At 49.8% G+C, this 12,004-nt stretch overlaps 2 protein-coding genes across 2 annotated transcripts in view; both read left to right on the top strand.

The window, feature by feature from the left end:
• LOC144127818 (putative D-lactate dehydrogenase, mitochondrial) overlaps positions 1-12,004 on the top strand; it is a 278,355-nt gene that overhangs the window by 38,737 nt on the left and 227,614 nt on the right. The gene's annotated exons all lie outside the window — the stretch shown is intronic.
• LOC144127817 (uncharacterized) lies at positions 723-4,462 on the top strand. Its single transcript, XM_077660756.1, has one exon. It carries the CDS (start codon positions 744-746, stop codon positions 2,229-2,231), a length of 1,488 nt encoding a protein of 495 aa, XP_077516882.1. The 5' UTR covers positions 723-743; the 3' UTR covers positions 2,232-4,462.

A 12,004-nucleotide genomic window follows, 5' to 3' on the forward strand; every position in this document is an offset into this window, starting at 1 on the left:
AACAAGCTGTCAAAGGTTGTCGGTATTTTCTGTCGACTGAGATATTTCATGCCGAAGAGTATCAAGAAAATGTTGTATAGTGCACTTTTTTCCTCTGTTATAAAATATTGTTTTTTTGGTGTGGGGTACCACGTCTTTTACAAATATTAACCGCTTGTATCTTCTTCAAAAGAAAGCTGTTCGAAATATTATGAATGCTCCTCGACTAGAACACACCGAACCGTTTTTCAATGAACTTCGAATCATCCGTTTGCCACAGCTGTACGATGTTTTACTTCTACAACTGTATAAAACCGGTATTAATCACAATAATTGCAATATGCTAAATCTGTCAAGATTACAATGCAATGAGCCAAAGTACACTACACGTGCGACACCCAAATGGTATGTGCCTAGGATGCGAACAAATTATGGTTATCAAATGTTGAGCTACACTCTCCCACATCAACTAAATAAGGAGTCCGAATTGACGTACAGCTAATGCCAAATATGCTACTTTTGTTCATTTCCTTTTTTTTATCCCTCGAAGTGCTAACATGTTGTGTACCACTGCAATGCCCTTGTGGGGTGCGTCGGCCTCGTCAAGCCTTCCCAATGGCTTTTTGTCGGCGCACCCAACATCGTCATGATGTTAAATAAACATGATTGATTGATTGATTGATTGATTGATTGATTGATTGAAATGTAGCAGGAGGCGATGAAGCAGTTCCACTGTACGGACCGCTAATCCGCTTACCTTCGTCATGCAGGTCTTTGCTCAAATCATCGCCTTCGCTTTCCTGCCGGTCTTGACGGCCAGACCACCTGGCATCGTACCAGGCATCTGGACGCCACACCAAGAAGGCGAAATTTGTGCTCGTCACCCGGTCGCCACCGACACTTGGGAGCCCCTGGCAACGCCACCTCTCGAAAACTGGACCAAACAAGCGGCGTCGGCAGCCCCATCGTCACCGACAGCACCGTTTGCGTCAGCTATAAAACAGCGACACCCACTTTCGGCACACTGTGGGCTTTGCGGCTGTGCCACTGTACGGACCGCTAATCCGCTTACCTTCGTCATGCAGGTCTTTGCTCAAATCATCGCCTTCGCTTTCCTGCCGGTCTTGACGGCCAGACCACCTGGCATCGTACCAGGCATCTGGACGCCACACCAAGAAGGCGAAATTTGTGCTCGTCACCCGGTCGCCACCGACACTTGGGAGCCCCTGGCAACGCCACCTCTCGAAAACTGGACCAAACAAGCGGCGTCGGCAGCCCCATCGTCACCGACAGCACCGTTTGCGTCAGCTATAAAACAGCGACACCCACTTTCGGCACACTGTGGGCTTTGCGGCTGTGCCACTGTACGGACCGCTAATCCGCTTACCTTCGTCATGCAGGTCGGTGTTCCATATACTCTTTTTGCTAAGAAATCTAGTAATTATTGTCTGGTGCAGCTGCCGAGCCCACAGTGCTGCTTCTGCCTTGCTGTTGAATGTGTCAATGTGATTCGTGCTTTACTATTACTATCGGGCGATGTTGAAACAAATCCGGGACCACCTAATACTGATGCTGTTTTGTCCGAACTGCAAAAGTTGAGCGCTGGTCAGAGAAAACTTATTTCTGAAGTCCAAGGCCTGAAAAATCAACTAGTAACAACAGATAAAACAATATCTGCCCTAAGTGAACGAATTGCGAATCTTGAAACCCAATTTGAGGTAATTAGTACCCTGCGAACAGAAATCGAAACACTTCAAACCAGCACTGCTAGAACGACCCACCAGCTTTCCGAGATAGACACACGTCTGGATGATCTTGAGAACCGCTCAAGAAGAAACAATCTAGTATTCTATGGACTTCCCGACCCAAATGAGAAAGAATCATATGACCAATCAGAAAAAATAATAATCCAGCACTGCCTTGACAGCTTGAACCTCGTAATCGACCCTAAAGACATAGAGCGCGCACACCGCCTTGGCCGTCACAGCATTGACCGCCAAAGACCTATAATAGTGAAGCTGTCTGCTTTCAAAACCAAAGGGGTCATTCTTTCGAATGGCCCTAAGCTTAAAAATACAGATTTCAGTATCGGCGAAGATTTTTCTCGGCCCGTCCGAAATGCCCGAAAACACCTTGTGGCTTTCGCCAGAACCAAGTCAGGACCCTTTTCCCTTCGATACAAAACGCTGCACATGGGACCAAAACGTTACATGTTTGACCAAGACACACAGACCGTGAAAGAAATCGCATAGGAATCATGTCGCCGTCGGATCGCGCGCAAGCAACCACAGGCTACCCGTCGAGTTAATCTTTCTTTTTCCATAATCTACACCAATATACGCAGTTTCCTTCCAAAGCGCGAAGCCCTGTCTAATCTCCTGTCATCTTCAGGCAGCAACATATTAATCTTAACTGAAACGTGGCTGACAAGCGACGTGACAGATAATGAAATTCTGGGTGAATTGCCAAATTTCAATGTTTACCGCAATGATCGTCAAGGCACACGCGGAGGAGGTGTTCTTATTGCCATTAACAGCCAAATATCTTGTTCTCATGTTAACATTAGTTCAGATCTAGAAATATTGTGGTTAAAATGTTGCGCTCCACCGGAAACAGTTCTACTTGGCGTCTGCTACAGGGCCCCCAACAGCAACCCAGGATTCGCGCTTAACCTGAACGATGCACTAGTCCAAATTACTAAAAAACACCCTGGTGCACAAATTGTTCTCTTAGGCGATTTTAACTACCCTGGCATCGATTGGCAAAACGTAGGACCACTAACCGCCGGTAACCCTGAAGCAAGAGAATTCGTAGATGTATGCTTAAACTTTAACCTGACGCAAATGGTGCTCGAACCGACCCGCGTCGCTCATGGATCTTCAAATATTCTGGACTTAATACTGACCAACAACCCTGAAAGCTTATCATCGATTACTTACCTGCGTGAAATCAGTGATCATAAGGTTATTCATGCCATATTCAAGTTCTCCCCCACATCCCGCCAAACGTTCAAGAAAACCATCCGTATGTACGACAAAGGCAATTACGAAGAAATCAACAACGAGCTAGAAGCATTCCTGCCTTATTTTCAATCCACATTTCATCACCGGTCTGTCAATGATAACTGGTCGATTTTCAAAAAGAAGATCGAAGAACTGACAAACAAATTTATTCCCTCTATCAGCTTTCGAGCAAACCGCCAAAAACCGTGGTTTTCACACAACCTTAAGAGATTAGAAAGAAGAAAAAAACGACTTTATAGTGCAGCGAAACGGAGCCCAGACGCAGATGCATGGGATAGGTACTATCAGGCCGAGGACACGTATTACAATGCAATTCGCTGCGCCAAACAAGCATTTTTCCAAACTGATCTACCAAAAATCCTAACGAATAACCCCAGGAGGTTTTGGGAAATAATAAATCCGCAAGCAACTCGCATCATCGCTCTAACGAATGCCGCAGGCGAGGATGCCAGTGATACTGAATGTGCCGAAATATTTAATCGCGCGTTTGTATCTGTTTTCACAAACGAAACTGCCTCACCATTGCCCACTCCGCCTACTCTAACACTGCCAGCAATGTCTCCCATCGAAATCACAGCGCAGGGTATCGAAAACCTTATCGACAGAATTAAACTTTCGTCAGCCGCTGGAGTGGACGAAATGAACTCAAAAGTACTGAAAAACACAAAACACATTTCTGCCATTTATCTCTCATTACTGTTTCTGCAATCGCTGTCGACAGGAACTTTACCGGACGACTGGAAGGTGGGGAGGGTCATCCCGGCCCACAAATCAGGTCAAAAGGATTCTCCGCTAAATTATCGTCCCATCTCCTTAACCAGCGTGCCTTGCAAAATCATGGAACATGTCATCTATTCCCATATCATAAACTTTCTAGATTCAAACAGCTTCCTTGATCCGGCTCAACACGGGTTTCGTAGGGGGCTCTCCTGCGAAACCCAACTGGCAATCTTCACTCACGACGTGCATGCTAACCTTGACCGCAACCTGCAGACCGATGCGTTATTTTTAGATTTTGCGAAGGCATTTGACAAGGTACCTCACCAGCGCCTAATACTAAAACTCGCCCTTTTAAATTTACACCCTAATATCCTGCAATGGATTAAAGAATTTCTAGCTAACCGATCTCAGTTCGTTTCTATTAACAACCACCGCTCAAGCGCTCTCCCTGTTAAATCTGGCGTCCCTCAGGGATCTGTGCTCGGCCCACTCTTGTTTCTAATATATATTAATGATCTAGCTTCACACGTGTCATGTAAAATTCGTATCTTCGCTGATGACTGCGTAATCTATCGCACTGTCACTAACATTTCTGATCAAATGGCCCTTCAAAACGACCTTAACAGCGTCCATAAATGGTGTGACCTCTGGCTAATGACGCTAAATGCTAACAAATGCAAACTCATTTCCTTTCATCGACAACACAACCCTCTTATTTTTTTCCTATGCAGTTGCTAACTCGTTTATAGAAAGCGTCCAATCGTTTAGGTATCTTGGTGTCACCCTCTGCAGAGATCTTTCTTGGCGAACACACATTACCACAATCATATCATCTGCTAACAGATCTCTAGGATTCATGAAACGTCATCTTCGTCATGCGCTGCAACACGTGAAGCTGCTCGCTTATAAAACCCTCATCAGACCCAAACTTGAGTACGCCAGCCCCATCTGGAGCCCACACCACGCATACCTAACAAATGCACTCGAATCAGTTCAGAACCGCGCCATTCGTTTCATTCACTCTGCATATTCATATACCACCAGCGTTTCAGCCCTGAAGAAGAATTCCGCTCTTGAAAGCCTCGCAGACCGCCGCCGCATTGCCAGCCTCTATTTGCTCCACAAGTTTTTCCATAGTTCTCTAAATCAACCACCCTACATTACTCATCCGAACCGCATATCTCACCGCACTGCCCATCCGTTTCAGATCGCCCGCCCTGTGTCGCGTACTGCAACTTTTTCAGGTTCATTTTTTCTCCGAACTGTTGTGGACTGGAATGGCCTCCCCACCGATATCGCTGCCATCACACACCTGTCTGCATTTTCAGATACGCTAAGCAATTATTTCAAAGCAATGACTTGTACTTGTTGATCAACATATTAACCCACCCCTTATGTAATACCCCCTGAAGGGGGTCTTTAAGGTGAATAAAGTGAAGTGAAAGTGAAGGGACGGCGGCTTTCGGGGCGTATCACAGCGCAGGCGCAGTGGACGCTTTCGCTGTACGGAGGCAAACTTGATCGGCTTGGCGTCTGGGCTTGCCCAGGCGATGAACGTTTTCAGGTGCAGGCCACAACTGGGAAATAGAAGCAAAGCGTTACACAGGTGCGCACACGGGTCGTCGCTACTGTCAAATGTAGCAGGAGGCGATGAAGCCGTTCCTTTTGTAGCGTCAGGGACAGCGGCGTTCGGGGCGTATCACAGCGAAGGCGCAGTGGACGCTTTCGCTGTACGGAGGTAAACTTGATCGGCTGGGCGTCTGGGCTTGCACAGGCGATGGACTTTTTCAAGTGCAAGCTACAACTGGGAAATAGAAGCAAAGCGTTACATACGTGCGCACACGTGTCGTCGCTAATGCCAAATGTAGCAGGAGGCGATGAAGCAGTTCCTTTTCTAGCGTCAGGGACAGCGGCGTTCGGGACGTATCACAGCGCAGGCGCAGTGGACGCTTTCGCTGTACGGAGGAAAACTTGATCGGCTGGGCGTCTGGGCTTGCCCATGCGAAGGACGTTTGAAGGTGCAGGCCACAACTGGGAAATAGAAGCAAAGCGTTACACAGGTGCGCACACGGGTCGTCGCTACTGCCAAATGTAGCAGGAGGCGATGAAGCAGTTCCTTTTTTAGCGTCAGGGACGGCTGTGTTCAGGGCGTATCACAGCGCAGGCGCAGTGGACGCTTTCGCTGTGGAGGCAAACTTGATCGGCTGGGCGTCTGGGCTTGCCCAGGCGATGGACGTTTTCAGGTGCAGGCCACAACTGGGAAATAGAAGCAAAGCGTTACACAGGTGCGCACACGGGTCGTCGCTACTGCCAAATGTAGCAAGAGGCGATGAAGCAGTTCCTTTTTTAGCGTCAGGGACGGCGGCGTTCAGGGCGTATCACAGCGCAGGCGCTGTGGACGCTTTCACTGTACGGAGGAAAACTTGATCAGCTGGGCGTCTGGACTTGCCCAGGCGATGGACGTTTGCAGGTGCAGACCACAACTGGGAAATAGAAGCAAAGCGTTACACAGGTGCGCACACGGGTCGTCGCTACTGCCAAATGTAGCAGGAGGCGATGAAGCAGTTCCTTTTTTAGCGTCAGGGACGGCGGCGTTCGGGGCGTATCACAGCGCAGGCGCAGTGGACGCTTTCGCTGTGGAGGCAAACTTGATCGGCTGGGCGTCTGGGCTTGCCCAGGCGATGGACGTTTTCAGGTGCAGACCACAACTGGGAAATAGAAGCAAAGCGTTACACAGGTGCGCACACGGGTCGTCGCTACTGCCAAATGTAGCAGGAGGCGATGAAGCAGTTCCTTTTTTAGCGTCAGGGACGGCGGCGTTCGGGGCGTATCACAGCGCAGGCGCAGTGGACGCTTTCGCTGTGGAGGCAAACTTGATCGGCTGGGCGTCTGGGCTTGCCCAGGCGATGGACGTTTTCAGGTGCAGGCCACAACTGGGAAATAGAAGCAAAGTGTTACATACGTGCGCACACGTGTCGTCGCTACTGCCAAATGTAGCAGGAGGCGATGAAGCAGTTCCTTTTCTAGCGTCAGGGACGGCGGCGTTCGGGACGTATCACAGCGCAGGCGCAGTGGACGCTTTCGCTGTACGGAGGAAAGCTTGATCGGCTGGGCGTCTGGGCTTGCACAGGCGATGTACGTTTTCAGGTGCAGGCCACAACTGGGAAATAGAAGCAAAGCGTTACACAGGTGCGCACATGGGTCGTCGCTACTGCCAAATGTAGCAGGAGGCGATGAAGCAGTTCCTTTTTTAGCGTCAGGGACGGCGGCGTTCGGGGCGTATCACAGCGCAGGCGCAGTGGACGCTTTCGCTGTGGAGGCAAACTTGATCGGCTGGGCGTCTGGGCTTGCCCAGGCGATGGACGTTTTCAGGAGCAGGCCACAACTGGGAAATAGAAGCAAAGCGTTACACAGGTGCGCACACGGGTCGTCGCTACTGCCAAATGTAGCAGGAGGCGATGAAGCAGTTCCTTTTGTAGCGTCAGAGACGGCGGCGTTCGGGGCGTATCACAGCGCAGGCGCTGTGGACGCTTTCACTGTACGGAGGAAAACTTGATCAGCTGGGCGTCTGGGCTTGCCCAGGCGATGGACGTTTTCAGGTGCAGGCCACATCTGGGAAATAGAAGCAAAGCGTTGCACAGGTGCGCACATTGGTCGTCGCTACTGCTAAATGTCACGTTCTTGGCATTCTTAGAAACTTCGAATTATTGTCCTGTGCGGCCGATTGCCCTAATTAAATCGGATTAAAAGTCCCGGCTCCCGCCCTTTTTTAACTCAACGCGGTAGGTAGGAGGTGTCAACCAACGTGTCAGCCAGTCGCGTGGCGGCTTGCCGCTCTGCCATCGGTGGAGTGATACGTAAATCAGAGTCCACTTTGTTTTCCGTGGGCCTGATTTGCGGCTATATTGTCTGTGACTGAAACTGTTTATTCACAGGACGTAAAAACAAAATAACAGCGAAAGCGAAGCCGCCACTAGACTGGCTGAAAGGCATTCCATGGGTTGGTTGACTCCGCCTACCTACCGTGTTCAGTTCAAGAAGGGAGAAAACCGGGACATTTATTCCGATTTTATTAGGACAATCGGCCGCAGAGGACAATAATTAAAATTTTCTAAGAATGCCCGGAACGTGTAGATAAGAGTTCCTGTGGTAAAAAGACGAGTTCAGACTCCTCTTTAGTGCACCTTTAACAACAGCCATAGCTCAAGTGCAAAACATAAAGCTCTGGTGGGTACCGAGTCATGGTGGAATTAAAAGCAACGAGAGAGCAGACCCAGCTTTTCTGGCTCGGAGACAAACCAGCCGCGGCTGTGGTTCAAGATTATCATAGCACATTATAACGACAACCACCGCCTTTTCCCGGCCCCTGCAAAGGGGCTGAGTAAGAGAGAGGAGCGAACTTTAAGGCGCCTGCAGACAGGTACTCTACTCTGTCCTGCAATCATAAAACATTACGATCCTAACAGGGATGGGTGATGCCCACACTTTGGGGAGACCGGTGATATCTTCCACATGGTGTGGGCATGTACTCAAAATCCCCACCTCCCCCTTCCCCTACCCCTTACCAAGAGGCATGGGAGACTGCCCTCCTCAACTAGTCCTCGCTTGAGTACCAAAGGGCTCTGGTGAAACAGGCGCGAGACGGGGCCTCGTCATGCGGTGTCCCGGACGCCGACCATGTAGCGGGGCCACTATGTGGCTCCCCAACTCTATTCCACGAAACAAAAGTTTTCGCCACCACCATCTCTGCGCTGCTCAAGCTCGTTGCAAGCAAATAAAAAAAGCATTTCCTTTAAACATTGCAGGAACTTTGTGCATCGTAAAATAAGAAAAATATGGCAGTGCACTTCGAACAATGAAGCAAACAAACTACACCTTGCAAAACCAGTTTCCGGTGAATGAATGTCTTGCACCCACAAGGAACCCTTCGAGGAAGTGATTATCTGCCGCCTTTGATAGGAAACGCTGTCGTGGCGCAGGGGTTCACTCGAACCCGGGCTCCATTGGGTAGCGTGTCCGAGCCTTCGGGTTGAAGAAATATTGAACTTGAAGCTTGGGAAAACGAAAAACAAACGGGTTTACTGGCACTTTTCAAGAAACTTGATTACATAATTTAGAAGGTAACAAAAAGAGCAAACAGTCAAGAAGTAAAAGTTCATTGAGTCGAGCGACTGGATGAGCCTTGTCGTCAGGGCCCAGAGCTATCGTTTGTACTCAGGACGCTCGGCAAATACACTGAGGCTCCGCCTCTTTCCTCACATGATTCACAGATGGTGGTGGTGGTGGTTTTTGCTATGAAGGGGGGAAAGGGATACTGGTCCCGACGTATGTTGGCCCTTTGGGCATCACTCTTGGCGACCAGAGGAGGGGGGAGGGGATGTAGGGGGGAGGGCGAGGACCGCCGCCATTGTATCCGTGGAAGTCCTTGGCCGTTCTGGAGTCGCACCTCCGCAGCAACGTCAGCGTCCAACAGGGAGAGGAGCCTCGGTGCACTGGGAGTGTGTGCAAGCACCGGGCGGGGCAGATGGGAAGAGTGGCCGCACATAGCACGCGGAGCCCCGTGGGAATGGGCGAGGAAGATACGAAGGTCCGCTGCTACTTCTTCCGAAGCAGTCAGTCACGGTAGTTTCGGGAATGCGCTTTTGCCCGCTTCCTTTCGTCGTCTTGTCCATCGTGGGTCGCGTCTCGCGGTCCGACACAAGCGGAGCGGGCGTGGGAAATATCCCACAGGTAGTTTCCCCGAGACATATATTTTCTTTTCGTGGGGTTAACGAGAGGCCAAACAACGTGCCCCCAGCAGGGTTGTAACAGCTTCTTTTCCCGCCAGACGAGGCTCGGCGGGTAGCAGTCGCCGCTGCTGCCCGAAGAGATGACTTGATTGCTTGCAGATGAACCAACACTTCTCCGTCGCTCGTACCATTGTTTTCTTAGGCGTTGAACAGTCTTTTGAGGCCTCTCTGAAACTTCAACCACATGCCCAAGCAAGCACTCAAGTGCCCTCCAAGGAAACCAGTTAAAAAGAGGGATTACTACAATCTGGTTACTGTAGCCATTGGAGAAAAGCCCACACTAAACAGAACTCTTGAGACCCACGTATGCTGAGAAAACAAAACTACACACATTCATACACATAACACACGAAATAAAAAAAAATTTAGTAGCCATGTTGAATAATCAAAGAGCACACCGGACCACTCAAAAAGAGCGGCTAAGCGCGTCCCCGTTTCCATTCAATTTGCCCTTCTTGTACTTTGCGTCAAAATGATACTGCTGCAGAATCAAGCTCCATTTCAGAAGGCATTGTTCTTTGATGTCGAGGTGTGCAGCCAGGAAAGGGGACAATGGCCCGTTTCTATGATGAATTTGTCGCCTCCGAGATAGCATTGTAGTTTCTGGATAGCCAAAAGAATGCAAGCGCACTCTTTTTCTGACGCGTATTACGCCATCTCTCGAGAGCTCAGTTTTTGGCTCAGGTAGAGAACGGGATGTTCGTTGCCGTCATCATCCTTCTGGCAGAAAACGGCACCTAGTCCTCGATCACTCGCATCACACTGGACCATGAATTCTCGGTCGTAATCAGGAGCTCGCAAATCCGATCGGCTAACCAGTACCGCCTTCAGATTTAAGAAGGACGCTTCCTTATTTTCGTCCCAGACTACATTTTCCGGCTTTGTCCTGCGGAGAGCATCGGTCAGGGGGCTTGCCAAAGCGGAATAATCACGGATATAGTGATTGTAATATCCCGTAAGTACTAAGATTGCCTTAATGTCCGTCCTTGTTCTTGGCCGCGGGTAGTCTGCTACCCCCGATATCATAACCTCAATGGGTTTCCTGAAACCTTGGCCTACGTTGCGGCCCAAATAGTCGACGGTTGCCCTCGCAAGGCAACACTTCTCGGCCTTTACAGTGAGCCCAGCTTGATGCAAACGGCTCAGTACTGCTCTCAGATGCAATAAATGGTCCACCCATGAATCTGAGAAGACAGCAATGTCGTCCAAGTAGGGCACCGCAAATGCTTCACAGCCCTGTAGAACCCTGTCCATTAGGCGAGAGAAACAAAACGGAGCATGTCTGAGCCCGAAGCTCATCATTGTTGCTTGATAGCTTCCCGATTGAGTGACGAAAGCTGCGTATCTGCAAGCGCGCTCAGTGAGCGGCACTTGCCAGTACCCTCGAGTAAGGTCTAGCGTAGTTACATCGGCTGCTCGACTGACCTGTTCCACTCTCTCCTCGATATTGGGAATAGGGTACACTTGATCCTTGGTGGCAGCATTTAGCTTCCGGTAATCTACTACAGGCCTTGGGTTTTTACCCGGAGCTTCCCCCAAGATCATAGGCGAAGCGTATTCGCTTTCGGAGTGCTTGATTACTCCTAATTCCAGCATGCGCTTTACCTCACTATCAACGATATCTCTCTGCCTTGGAGAGAGCGATAGCACCTTGACTGCACTGGCTCCTCGGAAGTTAGCTCAATATCATGCTCGATCAAATCAGTTCTGGCCGGCCTGTCTACGAAGCAGTCTTCAAACTCTGCTATCAGTTCGCCGAGATTAGGCAACTGTGATTCTTTTAGTTCTCCCCTCCGCTCAGTGCTCGTGAAAAGTTCCTTCGCGCTGCTTTCCTCTCCACTTAGACAGATAAGGTTGTCTTCCATCTCCTCAGGAAGGTTCAGCGTTAGATTTATCGCGGCCTATCTTCGCACGTTAGACCTCATTAGGCTGCAATGGTAAATGGGCGCTTCTTTACGCCTTCCCGGGGTTTTCACCACGTAGTTAGTGTTAGAGAGCTTGGCAGTTACTTCAGAAGGCCCTTCCCACTGTAGTTCCAGTCTATTCTGCCTTGAAGCTCTCAGCAACATTACCTTGTCACCGATACGAAACGTCCATTGGCGGGCTGTCCGATAATAGTAGACCTTAGAACTAGCCTGGGCTCACTTCATGCTGGCCTGCACGAGTTCTTTATATGTAGACGGTCTAGTAGACTCAACACGGACTCCACTGCTGTCGGGTCCTCTCTGCGGCCTTCCTTGGCTTCGCGTGCCATTCGCAGAGGTGAGCGCAATGATCTTCCGTGCACCAACTCGGCGGGGCAAAATTCAGTGGATTCATGCGGCACGAACCGCAAAGCGAAAAGTGCTGCAGGTAGGCATGCGTCCCAGTCGCGCTTGTTTTCATACCACAATTCCCTAAGCACGCGCTTCAGAACAGAATGCCAACTTTCTACGCTGTTGCTCTATGGATGATGGATTGAGCTGCGCACTATCTTAATGCCGCATCGCTCTA

The sequence above is a fragment of the Amblyomma americanum genome, chromosome 4, assembly GCF_052857255.1.
Source record: "Amblyomma americanum isolate KBUSLIRL-KWMA chromosome 4, ASM5285725v1, whole genome shotgun sequence".
Taxonomy (NCBI): Eukaryota; Metazoa; Arthropoda; class Arachnida; order Ixodida; family Ixodidae; genus Amblyomma; species Amblyomma americanum.